This window comes from Lactuca saligna, chromosome 2 (assembly GCF_052625555.1).
Source record: "Lactuca saligna cultivar CGN05327 chromosome 2, ASM5262555v1, whole genome shotgun sequence".
Taxonomy (NCBI): domain Eukaryota; kingdom Viridiplantae; phylum Streptophyta; class Magnoliopsida; order Asterales; family Asteraceae; genus Lactuca; species Lactuca saligna.
This window is the reverse complement of record NC_136418.1, coordinates 20798937-20818904: the sequence shown is the minus strand read 5'-3', so window position 1 is coordinate 20818904 and position 19968 is coordinate 20798937. Positions and strand designations below refer to the sequence as shown.

Genomic DNA, 19968 nt, shown 5'->3' with positions numbered 1-19968 from the left:
GAGGGAATATTTTCTCCAACTTGCAGACAGTTTGAACAATGGTGTCCTTCATCTTATGTAAGTCATCTAGATGTATCGTTTTCGAACATAATACCCGAAAGAACATGCACAACTCTGTTATCATGTCATATACCTCATTTGGAACAAAGCCTCTTATAGCAAGTGGAAGCAACCGCTGCATAAACACATGACAATCATGGCTTTTAAAAGCATAGAAACTATCATCTTTCATATTTACACAGTTCCCTATGTTGGATGCATATCCATCTGAAAATTTAAGTTTTTTCAACCATTCACAAACTTTGTGTACTTCATTGACGCCCTCTTTTCTTTTCAGAGTGTAAACTCCATCTTGTTTATAGAGTTTCCCATTGCTGGGGATGGGGTTTAATAAAGGTCGATCACATATTAGCTCAATGTCTTTCCTCGCATTCATATTGTCTTTGGACTTAGGGGTACCCATGCATGTGTGAAACATATTTTCTAAAAAGTTCTTCTCAATATGCATCACATCAAAGTTATGTCGAATTAACAACTTATGCCAATAAGGCAACTCCTAAAAAATACTTCTCTTTACCCAATTATGTGTAACCCCGAAACCATTCAGCTTTTGATTATCTGAATGATATGGTCTACCTTTGTAAACGGTGGGAAGAAGATGAACTTGCTGCCAAATTTGATCTCTAGATGGCTCCGGAATAGGTTTTAGAAGCAACTCTTTTTTGTTTTTCCGAAAGTTAATCTCATCTTTCCGAAACCTATGTCCTTTGGGCAAATGTTTTCTATGACAGTCAAACCAACATGGTTTCTGTCCAAATTTAAGTTGGAATGATCCCGCTTGATCTCCACAATATGGGCAAGCTAACTTACCATGTGTACTCCATCCTGACAACATTCCATATGCAGGGAAGTCGCTAATTGTCCATAGCAGGATGACCCTCATTCGAAAATTGTTCCTTCGATAGGCATCATAAGTTTCAATTCCATGATCGAACAACAGTTTTAGTTCCTCTATTAAAGGTTGTAGAAAAACATCCAAATTTTGCCCAGGATTCTTTGGACCAGGAATGAGCAAAGAAATTTTTATGTATTCGTCTTTCAAAGCCAACCAAGGAGGTAGATTGTAGATTGTAATAAAAACCGGCCAGCACGAATATGAGGTTGAGCTTGAATTATTTGGAGTGAACCCGTCTGTACACAACCCAATACGAACATTACGTGTCTCTTGTGCAAAATCAGGAAATGTTGTATCAACATGCTTCCAAGCCTCCCCGTCACTAGGATGTATCATCTTTCCCGGTTCTGTTTGATGATCTGAATGCCATGTCATATGTTTGGCTGTCTTCGTTGAATAGAACAATCTTTGAAGTCGTGGTCCAATTGGCATGTAGGTCAATACCAAATTAGGTACCTTGCACATACTATTCGTGTATCTGTTTTCATTACATACTCGGCAATGATCCAAATGAGAATGCTCTTTATAGAATAACATGCAATGATTTATGCATGCATGAATCTTTTCTTTTGGAAACTCTAATAACTTCAACATTTTCTTAGTCTCGTAGAAGTTTTCAGGTAGCTTCTCACCATTGGGTAGCATTTCTTTGATCATCGGAAGCAGTTTATTATATGTTGAGTTGGAGACATTGCATTCTGATTTCCAGTTCAACAACCTGGTGGTTGCTGACAATTTAGAATAAGTTTTACATCCATTCCACAAAGGCTCATTAGCATCTTCTATCATGTCATAGAATGCCTTGGCGGTGGGATTTGGGTCTTGTGGAATATGATAATGGTGCATGCTTTCATTAACCATTTGCTCATATTCGTTGTATTCATCAGGATCGAAAGGCTCGTAATCCATGGGGCTTGAACATTGACCCACATCTTGAGAAGGTGCAGGATTTGAGCATTGACCCACACGTTGAGAAGGTGCAGGATTTGAGCAATGACCCACATGTTGAGATGATATGTCATATGATTCACCATGTGCATACCATACATAATAATTGGGCATGAATCCATTGCAAAATATATCATACTCAACCAACTCTCTTGTTTTGTAGCATTTGTTCTTGCATTTGAAACACGGACATCTAATTTGAAGAACCTCCTTCCCGTCTATAATTTTTCTTTGAATATTATTCGCATTCGCAAATGCAAAATCCAAGAATAAATTGAGATGGAATTCAAATTCCGGATGAAGATAACCCTTTTTGGTGGCTCTCATTGCATACATCCATTCTCTGTTCGACGACATAGCAACCTACTTTCATGTATTATTAAGAAATAGAATGGAGGGATTAAAGAAAGGACTTGAAAATAGGAAAAATGATTTTGGTTGTCACTGTGATGGCATCCAACTTTTGTTTAGAAATTACAACATCATATTTTGAAATCCTACAAGTTATAGTTATGATTGGATGGATATTTTAGAATATAACAAAAACACTTACCTGCTAAGATGTGATTATTATATTTGCACCAGCTTCAAGATAATAGAAAACACTTGTTTCAAACTGCATATCATGAGAACTACAAGTCACAACAATTTTATATAACGGGTCAGGCATACAAGCAAGAAAAACTTTAAAATTACATACCAATGCCAGGTAAGCGGAAAAAAAATTGACAGTTGTTAATCAATTAAGATCATAATATAGCAAGTTCATAATATAGCAATGTCAGGTGTATATATATATATATATATATATATATATATATATATATATATATATATTGAAGTTGATCGAAATCAGCTATAAACTATTGGTCTTTTGCAGGGGCAATACAGTCTTTTATCAAGGCAATAAACAGGGGACAAGATGATGAAGTGTATAGGGGACAGATTTAGTGAATCACAGGAAGGGGAAAAGTTGGGAAAACAGCTTTATAGAAGACTACACAGTGGGCAGAGAAATACAGAGAACAGGGAAGAGTACAAAGGATAACATCAACGTACAATATTATTTCTAAAAACTAGGAAACAAATTTTGACTAGTTGATGTAGACCAGGGACCACTTTACTGGCTGCTTTGATTTATTCTAAAGCAAAAACGTGCATGGAATAAAACCAATTTTGAATTAGTCTTAACACAAAGTCTGCAGTTTTGTATAACATTTGTGCAGGGAACTACAAAAAAGTTCTTGGTCATACTCAATTAAGTTCTTAACAGCTATAAACCCTCTAGAACTATAACTAACAATGATTGAAAAAAAAAAATTGGTTGATTTTTTTACCGCTTTTGTGACGACTTGTTCTTGGAAGCCTTTATTTTCTCTACTGCCTATTATCAAAATACATGATTAGTTATATCAAAATACATGATTAGTTACAAATATTTTTAAAAATAAATAAATCATTTGATTTCCTTGCCTTTGTTACCCTGTCACCGTTGAACCCATTTTCAGTCGCCAAGAAGTTTAACAATCCCTGGAAAATGATATTATCATGCCTTTGTTACTTATCTCTTTTTATTAAAGTATTTTCAAATTTACCTTTTATAACCCTATTAATTCTGCACAAATAAGGGATACCCAAAGATCTGAAAAGGGATCCAAAGAAAGCGTCTTAATTTGATAAGTCAACATTAAAACTAAAAGAAATAGCAAAAGATAAAGCCATAGAACCTAAAAATGAGGGAGTTCAGATCTAATTGATTATGCACTAGATATAGAAAATAACAATGTGGTTGAGACACGTGGTGAAGGCAATAACTCTGTAGAAAAGAAAACCAGTAGTGAAAAAAGAAAATCATTAGAAAAGTTATAAAAAAGCCAAAGCGGGAGACAAAGCCATACAAACTGATACATTAGATTCCAAGAAATTGGATGCTGAAACCACATCATGCTTCTTGCAGTTAAACAATACAAACTCTAAGTTCTAAAGGAAGATGAAGATTTCCAGAAAATAAGGTTTTTTCTACTATTAATTTTCATATATCTTTGGCACACTGACTATTACAAACCATTAGCCTCTATTCATAGAGAAGTTTAGTAGACAAGGAATTGACACAGGCAATGAGATGAAAACTGGTACAAAAAGGTACTGTGGGAAGCATTTCCTGCTACTTTTGTTGAAAATGTGATTCGTCTCACTTATGTATCTTTGTGGTGATAAATGAGCTGAGAATGGAGACAAATCATGGCTTGCATGGGAGATCTATTTGCACCAAAAGTGTTGGGCACACACATATGTTGATTGTTGATTGAATGTGCATGTAATAAGTAATAACATTTTGCAATTGTAATTTACAGGTAATCTGTGCATTTGGAAGAATTGGAACTATGTTTGGATGTGATAAGTACAAGATTAAACCTGATCTTCTCTCCATAGCAAAGGTATAATCATAATCACTAAACATTATATAAATAAAAACAATTAAAATTAGATACAAAGGCATTGACCTTCACCTATGGAAGACCAACGTTGATCTTTTGCATGGTAAACATGGACTAGGTGGAAAACATTCAAGTCATGATAGGGTTTTGGGCTCTTTATTGGCCATGGGTAGTTGCATTAGTTATTCCATCTGGCTAATCATTCAGGTCTGTTTATATTAATGAAGAGATTATCATAAAAATAATGACTAAAATAAGGAAATTTACTATTGTAAAATTGATAGATCGTCATTTGGTAGAAGAATAATAAAAAGTTATCACTTCATTAAATGGACCTTATATATTAATACCCCTAATTTTATGTTAATATCCCTGCAATGACAAAAAAAAAATACCCCTGCAATGATTATTTTATTGGTGGTTGATTTTTAAATCATTAATTTAGTTGCAGGTTTTTAAAAATTCTAGACTTATTAACCAATGAGTATTTTTGTAATTTAATCAAGTAAATAACGGAAAGAGGCCCAATGTCATTCATTCATGGTGAAGGAAGTATGTGAAGAGACTGTCTCAGAGAAGGTTGAATCTGAAGAAGGGTTAAAACGTTCTAATAGTGTTAATATCGATCTGAATGAGAACGAAATAGAAAGAAAGTTGAAGATGAAGAAAAGGAACAAGAGGTTTATGTGTCAGGAAAAGGTTTAGGGGATGATATTACAAGTTCACAAGATGCAACATTTGAGGATATAAAAGAAACAACTGGTGAGCATGTTACTACAGTGGCCTATATAGAGGAGGAACAGGCTCTAAACTCAACGCCTAAGGAGACCCTTAAGGAAGAAGCAGAGGACCAATCAAGTGATGCTCAAGAGGTAATTCATGTTCATTCTAAGTAAACCCTAACTATTCCTAAAAGGTTTTACAGTTTTAATTGTAGATCAATCTAACTGGAACTTGAAATGTATTGTTAAATGTACTCAAAATACTTGTGTTCATATAGGTAAGTGAGCAGGATGAAAGTGGAGCAAACGAAAAAATAGAACACGAATTAAATTACAGTCGATGAAGATGTGATTGAAGTATGTGAAGAAACTCACTTAAAGAAGGGTAAATTTGAAGGGGTAGAACCTTCTGACAAAGATGCCGGTTGTTGTTCACAGAGGTGAGTTGCAGGTTGGACCAGCAGTGGGAGGGAGAATGTAATGCGTCGACGACTTTGGAGTAGCTGGAGGGCTTTGGTGTCGGGGGTGACGGCGGAGTTGATGTCGGAGGTGACGTCGTTGGCGGAGGCAGTGGCCGGCTTGCAGATCGGAGATGCGGAGAGAGGAGCAAGAGTCTCGTGTGAACGAGAAAGCTAAATCGAAAGCGAAAGTGAGGTTAGGGTAAAATCTAAGCGTGCTTTCTCTCAGTAACATTGCGTGTATTTACCAAATTGCCCCATCTATTTAAAAAAGTAAAAAAGAAATTGGAATTTCACTAACGGATTTCCGACGGAAGTTCAAATTTGGTGAATTCCGTTGGTAAACCGTCGGAAAGTTGTAACGGGTTACTGACCAATTTTATTCTGTTGCGAAACCGTCGCAAAAACATTGCTAATATCACAGTAAGTTGTCTGTTGGAAATCCGTCGGAAATCTGTTGCTTTTTTGCGACGGAATTTTCCGTCGCTAAAATTCTGTCGCTGTTGCTCTATTTTCTAGTAGTGAATGCATTGGACCATGTGATGATGTTGCTAAGTGTGCAAAGGCTTGCTTTTCGAAAAAAATTCCAAAATTTGTTTGTGAAGGATCAGCACATCAGTGTTGCTGCTTTAATTAGGGGTTGAGCAATGCTTTCATAACCGTTCATTAAGGTTAATACCTCGGTAATAATATCAATGCCTGTGAGTTAATGGAAATCCCTTGTAAATCATTTTCCAAGATCTTGCTAATAAAGTTCAAATATCTAAGGTTAATACTTTTATGTATCTATTATTTTAAATGGTTGCTTTTTTTTGAACTGCAGACTTGCATTAAAATAAAAAGCTAGCCAGGGGCTAGAATTACAAACACAAGAGGAAAAACAAAGAACAAGAACCAAAAAAACAAAACAAACAACAAAATTAAAATTTATAACCTGTTATAGCATTCTAGGATCTGATCACAACACCATTCAAACCACCTTAGATTCTACCCCTTCCTCTTTCTTGCATTGATCCAAAGGATCGAGAGTGATTTTACCTCATAAGCCAACGCCGATTGCGATTTGGAAATTGGGCTTGGCGAGTGAGCCTTTAAATTCCGATACTTCTAGATCACCCAGATAAAAGTTAGCATTATAGCTTCATGAATCTCAGCTAGCCTTTGATGCCCCTCAATATTCTCTTTACATTGAAGAAAGTCACGGGATGACGTAAGAGGATAATCCAACAGCTGCCACCAATTGCAGATAAGCTGCCAAACTTTCGTTGAAACCGGACACTCCAAAAAAATATGTTGTTCAGATTCCAGAGCTCCATAACAGATCCTGCATAAATTTGAGGAACATATTCCAATTTTTGTCACAGATACGCCAAGCAAGAATGTTTAATTTTTTTGGGGTCAGCAGATTCCAGGACCATCTACCAACACTAGAAGGAAGAGAGAATTTGTCAATGTGACATCTTAGAGACCCAACCAAATATACCCCAGAAGGGTCAAGCGACCAAGACCATTTAAGAATCCCATTGACATTCAAAGACTGATGAAAGTGATTAGAAAAAGACACACTATCCTTTTCTAGAATTTTTGGGATATTTAGTATTGTACCCCAGCAACCATTTTTCCTCTTCGCAATTGATGGTCTGTCGAAACCCCCATCATCTCCATAAATAGATTTAATCACCTCCGCCCAAGTATTCTCAGGATAGTTTCTGACTCTCCACCACCATTTGCCCAGCAGAGCTAAATTCTGGGCCTTTAAACTACCAATCCCAAGTCCCCCTCCATCTTTAGCAGCCAGGATTTTATCCTAATATATCCAAACCATCTTCTTGGAGGCTGTATCACCCCCCCCCCCCCCCCAAAAAAAAGAACCGCATCCTAATCTTCTCAAGATTTTTGATGACTTTAACCGGGGCTTTATACAAGGAGAAATAAAAGGTGCCAAGACTACTCAACACAACTTTATAGAGTGTTAAGTGTCCACCAAAAGATAGATTAGTGGCCTTCTATTTTGATAGTATCGCCTGAAATTTCTCAATGATAAGGTTCCAATATAACACTCTAGCTATAGAAGCACTAACTGGCAATCCAAGATATATGAAAGGAATGGATCCAATGGAGCAATTACTAAATCGGGTCAACAAGTCTAATTCGCAATTTGGAACACCAAAGCCAAATATCTTACTTTTGGACATGTTTACCTTGAGACCTGAGGATAATTCAAAACATCTAAGGATTCTGATCAAGTTTTTTGCATTTTTAATAGACCAAGAACCCAAAAAGATAGTGTCATCAGCATATTGAAGATGCGAAATGGACGGACCTTGGCGAGGAAATTGGATACCAGCAAAGACTCCAGATTGTTTTGCCATCTCCAAGGCGATATATAGCCCTTCAGCAACGATGATGATAAGAAATGGTGAGAGTGGTTCACCTTGCCTGATACCACGCTCCATACCAAATTCAAAGGTAGCGGACCCATTTATTAGAACTGAAATTCTTGAAGAAGATAGGCAACCATGAATCCATGACCGCAACTTGTCCCCCAAAGTCCATCTGATGCAAGATCGAATCGAGATACTCCTAACTGAGGCAATCGAAAGCCTTCTCGAAGTCAACTTTAAAAGCAAGATCTACCTTTTTATTCTTTTTTAGCCAAGCGATTACTTCATTTAGGATAAGAGGCCCATCAAGGATATATATATATATATATATATATATATATATATATATATATATATATATATATATATATATATATATATATGTTCCTTATAAAAGTCGTCTGCACTAGGCTAACCACCAAGTGAATCACCTTCTTAAGCCTTTTCGCCAGGATCTTAGAGATGGTTTTATATAAACACCCGATTAAACTAATGGGCTTGAAATCGCACATCGATATGGGGTCCTGGACTTTTGGGATGAGGGTGATGAAAGATGCATTACAACTCTTGTCAATGACCCACGTAGCTTCAAAATGTTTTACTGCAAAGTAGAAGTCATTTCCAATCACATCCCAATACTTTTTGAGCAATGCAAACGAGAAATCGTTAGGTCCAGGAGCTCTATCCGAGCCACATGCCCAGATTACTGCTTTAATTTCCTCTAGTGTGAAGGGGGCCTCAAGACAGACAACCATATTATGGGTATTCTAATCCCTAAATTTAATATGTTAAAAAGGGTAATATACACATTTATTCCTTGTTTCACCGGTCAATTGCACCAAATGTTGAAGTAAGAATAAGTCTATATGGCAAATTTGTCCACCTGGAGTCTTGGACTACACATTGATTGATTATCGACTAATTTCAATTTTTTTTAAATTGATAAAATATTAAAACAATAGAGCATCAATGAAAAAGCCATGTATGTGTTTTGATGAAGACATTCTTTAGAAGAAAACAAGAAAATTTTGACCTGGAAGGTGTTAATTTGTTCTTGTGGTGAGCTGATGTTGTTTCTTTGGCTTTGTTTCAAGTGAAAAAAAAAAAAAAAATAAGAACCAAACAGAGCTTTGTTCTAAAGATAGGAAAAGAACAAGCACCAAGCTATTTACCTGGTTTGTTGGAACTACCTGGGGCATGAGAAGACTCTCGATATGAAAATCATCGTCCACCTACTTGCGATTGAAAATTAAAAGATGATTCTAGATTTGGAAAATGATTTTTGTAGTGATTTGTTCAAAGAGGAAATCAATTTAAAAAAAAAAAAAAAAAAAAAAAAAAAAAACAATCCTGATTTTTAATGATCAAATTTGTATTTTATGTAGCTTCATTTATGCATTGTTCTTTAAGATTAATAATAATAATAATAATAATAAAAACTAGATGTTTTATTATCTAGTTGGGTATTGTTGCCAAGTGTTAAAAAAGACTTGGTTTTGATGAACATGATCCACCATCTTAATAATATATCTCAAAAGAGAAATGGTTTTAAAAGATAATAATAACTTTTTTTTTTAAATAAATTTTGAATCAGAAATTCCACATGGACATCGTGTTAGCACCATATAAACCACCTCGGATAACAAATATGCCATGTAAATGCAAGGTCACCTAAGAAATCAAATAACCCTTTCATTTAATATGAATATATTCCTTTATTTAACCCGTAATTTGAATGTTTAAGGAGTTATAAAATGCAAGCAAAAAACTTCGGTCACAATTTAAAACTAAAACAAAAGTTGGTTGGTTTATATTGAAAATATCCCAAATAACTACCTTATCTCATTTATTCGTTTGGTTGGGCACATTGTTTTCCTGCTAGTATTTTGATAGTTTGTTTTTTTTTTTTTTTCTTTCTGAGATCATTAACTAATTAATATAATGTGAATGGCACCAAAACAACGCATAGTGACGTTTTAAAAAAAATATAAGCATAGATTTCTAAACGTAGATTTTTGAATCCATTGCGAAATCATGACGGATTGGTGAATGATCTCCTAAAAATTGTGAATTTAGATCTAATGAAGACATTTGAGACCAATGGCCAACGACGATTTACGAACATAACAATAAAGTTAAAACAAATCTCGTAGTAGCTGATGTCGATTTGTGTAAGACTGCAGGGAAGAAACTCATGTCTTTAAAAGTTTTTACGTCGCTCTAAGACTATGTAAGCTTTAGTATCAACACTCACGATTTGATGTAAAATATTTTTCATTCCATCGGTTATGGACGAAAAGATAAACGTAGATTGAGCAGAAACTTGGAAACGTAGGAAATCATATTTTGAATTTGCAAAGATCGTAGAGAGAGAGAGAGAGAGAGAGAGAGAGAGAGAGAGAGAGAGTTATCGAATTATCCCAAATAACCTATATCTATAAAATTAACGCTAACCAGGTTGATTCAACCCGAACCCTACTAAGTGCAAAGTGGGCCTAAATCATATCATTTTGCATGCACACGTCTACAACTAGGCTATGTTTGTGGGCTTGTCCCATCTTTTGTCTTTATTAAATCCTTTGAAGATCTATGAAGAGAAAAGACTTGTATCCACACTTTTAGTTTCTCCTCCCACCAATATAGAATACAAGTAACTTGTCAACTTGCAGATTACCACTAAATTTCCAACAATTTAAATAAAGAACCACATAACATTGAAGGTAAAATGGTATTGTAAAATGTATAAAAAGATATGTATGTATATTGCCTATCATTCCAATCAAAAAAAAATTGGATGGTATTGATGGTAACTAATGATAGTAGAGGGACTACTTATACTACCAAAAGTCATGTCACCACTAAAAACCCAAAATAATGTTACTAAAAGCTTTTCGGAAAATCTACCACACACATAATAAATATCACTAGAAACACCCCTACTAAAACTCTTTAGTGGGAATTTTAGCTTTTGTCATTACAGTTTTTTAGGCTTTTAGTAACGTTTTTTTATTTGTCACGTTAGAAGAAAATTTTTTGTGGTACATATTTTGTGCCATTGCATCCTCATTTAATTCAAAAATTCATGTTACTTTCAGTTACACATTTTAAGACTTTATTAGTATTTTTTTTTAATTTACCATAATACAAAAAATATTTTGGTGGTACATTTTACACCTTGTGGGAATTTATAATTTGGACTACTAAATACTCATGATAATTTATAATTTAGGCTACTTATATCTTCATGATTTTTATTTATGATATAAAATAAATAAAAAATAACAAATTGTAGTATATAGAAAATAATAAAAATTTCATTGTTTTTCATCAATATTTTGAGCCTTTTAAATTAAATGTCTAAATAAGGAAACATGTACATCCTAAACATAAAGTACCGAAGAAAAAACCTAAAAAGGTAAAAAAATAAATAAATAAATAAATAAATAAATAAATAAAAAAAAAAAAGATGAAACTTGAAACTTAATTATAGATGAAGTTCTTCCCCATGCTTCATGCTAGGTTGATTGTATTGTGTTATTTCATACTCTAGAATTAATACTAGTAATTTCATGTCCAAAAACAAACAAAGACGATTCAAAATACAATATATTAAGCACATATTAGAGAATAAAAAATATAACATTAAGAATAAATCAACTATGTCAATAAGAACAAACTAGAGATGAAAGCAACTGAAAAATAGGTTGGAAAATAAAAATAGATTAAGTATACTACAAAAAGATAAAACCAACGTTGATGTCCATTGTGACATCCCAGACTTTACATCCTAGATTGCGAACGATTAAATTACAGTAAATCTTTTTGTAATTTAACTCATTGAGTTTTAGTGCATCTATGTAACACCCCACGTATTAAATAAATTAATTAATTAATTAATAAACGTATAGTAGCCATAAAATCAATAATTATATATCAAGGGTTGGTCTCGAGGAGCTTGTTGTAACAATTTTAGAAGCCGGTGGTTAAAAGTGTGAGTTTCGGACTCAGTTTCTAAATATTTATGAAGACAGAGGCTCCGTGGTAATTATTTGGATTTAATTTGAAAGGAAAGGAGGTGGAAGGGCTAAATATGTCATAATTAAGATATTGGGGGCTAAAAGGGTAACATAGGGAGCTGAATTGTAAATATTTTAGAAGATGGGGGGCTATTTGGTAATTTATGGGACTTAATTTGTAAGGGATTTCCATGGATTGGGTTGAAAGGGTAAATATTGGATTACATATGAAAGAAAAGGGGCATGGACGTACTGTTGTTGCCATTATAGCAAATTTCTAAGTGGAGTCGGGTATAAAGATCTAAGGAACCCTAACCCTAAAGGGAAGTTGCAGCCGCCATCTCCATCCTTATGCCTCCCTCATCGGCGCCCCCTCTCCACCCTTGCCTCTCCACCACCGTTCTCTCCCTAGCCGCCGTTGCAAACCGCTGCATCTTCCTCGCCGACGACGACCAAGCGGGAGACAAAGTTCGTGACATCCGCCATTCCCCTTCTTCTTCTGTTATAGTTGCCACCTTAGTGCCTGGATGGTCTTCTAGCTCTAACCATCCGTTTGCGGGTGAAAGGCGGTGCTGAAATGCAGACGAGTACCCAGATCGTCATGAAACTTCTTCCAAAACCTAGAAGTGAACTACACATCCATGTCTGAAATCACTGAAACTGGCACCCCATGTCGCGCCACCACCTCCCTGATATAGATGTCGGACAACTTTTTGGCCAAAATACTCTCCTGAATCAGAATAAAATGGGCGCTTTTGGTCAATCGATCAACGATGACCCAAATCGAATCCACTCCCCGCGCGGTCTTTGTAAGCTTTGTAATGAAGTCTATAGTAATATCCTCCCACTTACACAGTGGGATATCCAACGGCTAGACCTTGTCGTGAGGTCTATGGTGCTCAGCCTTGACCTTCCTGCAGGTCAGGCACCTCTCTACAAACCAAGCTATGTCCCTCTTCATACAGGGCCACCAATAATCAAGACGAAGATCCCTGTACATCTTCGTTGCCCTAGGATGGAAAGAAAACCTGGATTTGTGCGCCTCGTCCATCAATATCTGACGCACACCTCCATGATATGGGACCCACACCCTACGGTTAAGAGTCAATAATGCTCGGGTATCAAAGTCGAAGGAGGAAACCTGACCCACGATTCGTTCGCTCTTCCGATGTTCCTCCTTCATGGCCTCCTGATGGGCCTCTCGAATCTGCTCCAACAACAGAGTTACAACTGTCATCCTCATACAGATGTCCCTGATCGATGCTGACTTGCGGCTAAGCACGTCGGCCACAACATTGGCCTTCCTCGGATGGTAGAGGATCTCACAATCGTAATCCTTTACCAAATCAATCCACCGACGCGGTCTCGTATTCAGATTTGGATGGTCCATGAGATACCTCAGGCTCGTGTGGTCTATGTAAATAGTACAACAAACCCCATAAAGGTAGTGACGCCAAATCTTGAGGGCGAAAACAACAGCCCCCAACTCCAAAACATGTGTCGGATAATTCGCCTTGTGAGGCATCAACTGCCTCGAAGCGTAAGCGATAACATACCTTCTCTACATCAATACTACGCCCAAACCTGAGATGGACACATCGCAATATACAATAAAATCCTCCATGCCCTCCGGCAGGGCTAAGATTGGCGCCTCGCACAACCTCTATCTCAATGTCTCAAACGCAGCCTGCTGCTCAGGTTCCCAGCGAAAGACCACGGCTTTCCTTGTCAGCCTGGTTAAGGGCACGACTATCTTGGAGAAGTCCTAAATAAATCTCTGATAGTAGCCTGCCAGTCCCAGGAAGCTCCAAATCTCATATAGAGACCTCGGAACCTCCCACCTCATCACGGCCTCCACTTTGTCCGGATCAACCGAAATCCCGTTCAGGTTGACAAGGTTCCCAAGAAATTGCACCTCGCGCAACCATAACACACACTTGGAGAACTTAGCATACAAGCTCACCCTCCTCAAAGTATCCAAAACCTCTCGCAAGTGATCCTCATGCTGCTCTCGCGTCTTGGAATAAACCAAGATGTCATCGATGAAAAGTATCACAGACCGATCCAATATCGGTCTGCACACGTGGTTCATGAGATCCATCAATGCGGCAGGAGCATTGGTGAGCTCGAAAGGCATCACCACAAACTCATAGTGGCCACAACGCGTTCGAAAAGCAGTCTTCTGCACATCCTCCTCTCTGACCCTCATCTCATGATATCCTGAATGCAAATCAATCTTGGAGAACCAAGATGATCCTTGTAGCTGGTCAAAGAGGTCATCAATTCTTGGAAGTGGGTAACGGTTCTTCACTAATACCTTATTCAGCTCCCGATAATCTATACACATCCGGTACGACCCGTCCTTCTTCTTCACAAACAGAATCGGGGCTCCTTAGGGTGAACTGCTCGGTCTAATGAATCCCTTGTCTAACAACTCCTGTACCTATGTAGACAACTCCTGCATCTCAGGAGGAGCCAACCGATACAGTGCCTTGGCTATTGGAGCCGCAACTGGTAGTAGGTAGAAACTGAACTTTACCTGCCTCTCCGAAGGTATCCCAGGCAACTCCTCGGGGAATACATCCGCAAACTCTCATACCACTGGCACATCGCCCACCAACGCCTTACCCGCCTCCCAGATATCCATAACAATGTCGACAAATCCTACGCAACCCTGCTGGAGGTAGCGCCTAGTTCTCGCTGCTGAACATAAGGTTGGTCCTCGTTGTGGCCTCTCGCCCTGAACCACCGGCTCTCCCCCACTTGGGGTCCTGATCCGCACTAACTGTTGCACACAATCAATCACTGCCCCACCGGGGCTTAGCCAATCCATACCAATAATAACCTTGTTCTCGCGCAAAGGTATGGGAACCAAATACACTAGATAACGCTCCTCGAACAGCCTCAAAACACAATCTCGGTAGACCTCTGATGCTCGCACTAACCGACCATCCGCAATCTCTACCTCTAGAGGGCAATCCAACATGCCCGAAGATTGAGGAAACTTCTTGCTAAGTGCAAGAGAGACAAACGACCGGGTAGCACCCGAATCAAACAATACCTAAACTGGGATACCGTTCACATGGAATGATCCTAAACATAACACATACATATAACATACTAATATCATAGCGACATAATATAAAGAATAAAGAGAAGAAATCATACCCATCACCACATCGAGTGCGGCGCGTGCCTCTTCAATTGTTAATTGAAATGTTCGGCTCCGCAGCACCGGAGCCTTTGCCTTGACCTTCCGGCCATCCACAACTCACGTTGTCGCTGGATTCGACACTACCATTGGCGTTGCTGCTGTCGCTGCTGTTAATCTAGGGCGGTTGGCCTTCTTATGGCCCCTATCATTGCAATGGAAGCAAATCAGGTCTGATATCTACACTATGGGAGCATGGGCAGTATAATCCCTACCAAAATGCCCAGTCTTGCCGCACTTATAGCAGCCGGAACCCGACCCAGTGCGGCAAACTCCCTCATGCGACCGACTGTACTTCCCACAGCGGTCCCGGCCCTGCTGGCCCTTCGACCTTGTGTCGAATCCCTTGGGTTTCTTCCCCAAAACCCATGTAACTTGCACAGTCTCTAACTTCCTCTTCTTGAGGTGCTCCAAGTCAATCTCCCTCTCCCGCGCCCTAGCAATCATGGACTCAAGGTTGGACAGGCCGAATAGCTGACATGCTCTTGAATGTCGGCTCTCAACATATCACGATAGCGGGTCTTCTGCATCTCCTCATCCCCTGCATACCGGGGTACCAACAAAGCCCTCTCCCGGAACTTGGCTGTGATCTCCACCACAGTCTTCGTAGTCTATCTCATATCCAAAAACTCCCTGGCCAACTGCTGAAGCTCCACAGCTGGTGCTAAATCAGCCCTGAATCGGGTCATGAAATTTGACCAAGTCATAGCCTCGATGGCTAAGGCTCCCAACAAATCACCAACTAACTGCCACCAATCTCTTGCTCAATCCCTCAAACAACTTGCAGCAAAACGAACCTCCGAACCTTCCGGGCAGAAGCTCGTCAACTGCACAGACTTGATGTTTGCGATCCATCTCCTGGCAGAAATGGGGTCCTTTACCCCATGGAAGTTCGGCGCACTACTCCCCATGAAGTCCTTGAAGGACAGTGTGCGCATACCCGCCTAGCTAGACGCCAAATCACTCCTGAACGACCAGAGGTGATCCTTTCATCAGCTCGATAATCCCATCCTTGATCGACCTGAAAATGATCGGGGTCGCATCAAGGATGCATCTCGTGATCTCAGACGCGATGAACTCGTGTAACCCGTCATCAACCTGCTCGGATCCTGCACCCGAGCCCGATCCTGATCCCCCTACTCCATGTCGTGTGACCACCATACTAAAAATAAACACATAAGAGTCATGATCATACATACTCTCGAGAGTTCTCACACACCCTCCATGTTTCTTGGTTCCATCTCGACCCTCCGTGACTCGAGTACGGATCCTCTGCTTCTAGTAGCACGGGCCCATACTACCTTCCACATCTATCCGTACTTTCCTCAAGGATTGCTTCAACTTCACCAAGTCCCTTACTAGTAATGCTTTCCACTAATCTCATCCTAGGCTTCCCTAGGGCACCCTCTTACCTACTCTCAGCCATCAACTGTACTAGGAGTCCCTACTTCCTTTCCCTCACTAGCTTGTGAATACTGTTACATATCCGCTCACTAGTTAGTTGAAGTTAGCCATGACCCATATAGCACAAAGCAAGCAACATTCGAGCATTCAGTAACCACATCAAGCGTAACCTAATCAGGCTATCCTACTGCTGACTAAACAGTGCTAGCATGTAGCTCATACAATAGGCATTCAAGGCATCCTCCTAGATCCTTAGCCCTAATCTAGCATGCAGTTCTCAGAATCATATATATCCGGCATACAAGGCATCCTCCTAGATCCTTAGCCATAATCTAGCATGTGGTTCTCAGAATTATATATCATATAACATAACATAGCAAGTATGGGTATCTTGGGGAAAACTTACTTGAGCTTGGCCGGTCGCACGCATTACACACCTTGTTCTTTCTCAAAATTCTTTGATCTTAAATTTCAGAAAACTGTTTTCTTTGTGAAAAATCTTTTAGTCCCGCGGTTTGAGTCCAGATACCTTCGATGGTGTATCCGAATCCCTCAAACCAGGGCTCTAATACCAACTTGTAACATCCCATATTTCGAGACCAAAAAATTTCATTTTTGATTTAGTAATTTATAAAACATTTTCCCAAAACATATTCAATATAGCAACAAGTTACAAAATCATAATGTTGTGTCCCAAATCATGACATCAAAAGTAATGAAAATCAGAGTACAATCCCAGAAACCCAATACAGAAACCATGTGTGCGTATGTGTGATGCGCTGCTACACTGCCGACTCGTTCCCCTTCGAAGAAGAGGTACCTGAAACCAAAACCAAAACTGTAAGTACAAAGCTTAGTGAGTTCCTCCATCATACCACATACCATATAATATCATCGGTATCTTTCAACCGGTAACTCCCATCGGTATCTTTCAACCGGTATCTGTCATCGATATCTTTCAACCGGTAACCGCCATCGGTATCTTTCAACCAGTACCTGCCATCGGTATCTTTCAACCGGAAACCGGGGACTATTTCACCCCTAACACTATCATACAATATCAAGATATAATTATACAGTCAGGCATATCTAAGGTACTGACCTACTCTTCGATCCTAACGACTGATGTCAAGGAAAAACTATTCCTTTCCTACTACCACTAACACATATAGCATATCATACATGCATATCTAATGACCATATCACATAAACATACGAAGATAATAATCACAAAGACAATTATCTACCAAACAACCCTGTTGGTGGGCCGACATTGTGGCCTTAGACCCACCCGTACTAGAAGGTAACTCACCTCGATGTCGTGTAGTGTCTGAACTATCCTCAGTGTGCAAGTCGATTCCCCTCAGCTCCTTGATCCCCACACGACAACCCTTCAAAGTTATTCATTTGAATATGCAACCCTAATCGAGGTCAAACCAATTTAGCCAAAGTCAACATTGGTCAAAGTCAACTTCCAGTTGACCTGACTCGCTGAGTTGATCTACCAACTCGTCGAGTCTATACTCTTCAACTCAATGCAATCCCCGCCTCCACTCGTCGAGTCTGGCAAGAACTTGACGAGTTCTCCTTTAATCTTACCCTCAAGGCCAACTTCATCTGACTCGCAGAGTTTACCTTGAACTTATCGCTTCCATCTCCCTCTTATGAACATGTCCAGTCTATGATTCACCGAGATGTATGAACGACTTGTCGAGTCCTTCTTCAAAGTTGGGAGATTCCCTTGGACTCATCGAGCCTACTCTAAACACTCGTCGAGTCCCATTACTCGTAGGCCCCCAAATGAGCCTGAACAACTGAGGGACCTTCCTTACTTTCATTTGGTCCTTCGACAAAAGGATTTGATGGTCATTACGCTCCGACTCTTCGAGTCCCAAGAACAACTCGTCGAGTCCACTCTTGACCACCACCATACAGTCGATCTAAAGGGGTCTTAACCCACCAAAACCATAAATATGGCCTCCTAATGTATGTTTTACATGTAAAGTCCCGAACTTGATGCACATGCAACGGGTTTTTGGCTCAAAAAGCCATAAGAGGTGACCTACAAGAGACATGGGACTCACATGGCCATAAAGTTGGAACCTTTATGCCATGAGACCGCTCGTAAGGCCCAAATCTGAAGTTAAACTCCATTCTTCCCTTCATAATCCGAAAATGGCTTAGAAAGCCCCCAAAATCCCAACCCCAAAGATGAATATGCACATAGAAGACCAAGAAAAGAGATTTTTACCTTGAATGAGCTAGAAATGGAACAAATCTCGTGGATCTCTAAGCCCCAAATTGCACTCCCAAGCGCCTTTCCTCTTCTCAAGCTTCACAATCCACCAAAATACACCAAAATGGCCTTAGAGCACTCAAACAAGGATAGGGTTTCAATATGTTGTCTTTATGGGAGTGATAGGGATGATGGAGGCTGAGATAAGGTGTTTCAATAGGGTGCAAACCCTCAAATTTAGGGTTTCACTCAATCAGCACCTACTCGCTGAGTTAGTCCTCCGACTCATCGAGTAGGTCACTTAAAATGTCTGCGGATCTCGACTCTACTCAACGATTTGAGCCTCCAAATCGTCGAGTCCCAGAGAAAAAACACAAGAAATGCTTGAATTAAATGCGTACCAGGAATCGGGTGTTACAAGTACCCACCAGTTCGGGTGTAGCAGTAAGGACATGGAAGTCCGCGGATTGGTTTATTAGATCTCGTTAAACCATTGATAAGACTATAGGAATGCCACCACAATTACGAGATAAAGGAAGCAGTGGACTGCTTAAGGTCATTTGAGATTTTAGGCTACCATTGGTCGGGTAGCAATCACTTTTAGCCTTGGATTAGGTGACGTCGGGATTTGACTCATGGACCCGATCGGCTGGGCCGGGAGGTTGTTAGAGCCACAATGGCATGATAACTAGTGGCAACTAGTTCCAGAGTAGGATTTCATTCAGAAGTCGTGTGAGTCGACTAAGTAGTGAGTCCTTTTGCTCCGCATCTGGTCCGGAACCCAGTATTTCAGAGGATTGGTAAACGAATTGAGACCAGGGTGGTCTCGTTATATTTTGGAAAGCAACCATGTGCCAACATACTGCTTCAGGAAGTCCAGTGTTTGAGCAGTTTTAGCTTTAGACAGTATTAGTATTTGTGTACTAGGTTGCAAGTTTGGACAGAATAACAGATTGCTTGGGTTATGCTAAATGACCTACAGGGATAATTGGGTTTGTGATTTCAGTTTTCTAGTGAGAACAACAGGTTATCAGAAGTTGAGTAGTCTGTTGAGGGATAAACATACTAGATTCAACGATAATGATTATGTATGAATGGTATGTCAGGATTCAGACCATCTCATGACAACAAATTTCAGACCGAGTAGATGATATCTTGTTGTGAGGAATTAGTTCATCTGCGGATTATAGGGTTGT

General features: G+C 39.2%; 1 protein-coding gene across 1 annotated transcript; it reads right to left on the bottom strand.

Annotated features, from left to right (window-relative positions):
* Positions 1 to 556: 556 nt before the first annotated feature.
* LOC145029583 (uncharacterized) lies at positions 557 to 2260 on the bottom strand. Its single transcript, XM_078978083.1, has one exon. The coding sequence runs from the start codon at positions 2258 to 2260 to the stop codon at positions 557 to 559; it is 1704 nt and encodes a 567-aa protein (XP_078834209.1).
* Positions 2261 to 19968: the final 17708 nt, after the last annotated feature.

Coding starts and splice junctions, on each gene's coding strand:
- LOC145029583 (XM_078978083.1), bottom strand. CDS start 2,260: ATGTCGTCGAACAGAGAATGGATGTATGCAATGAGAGCCACCAAAAAG.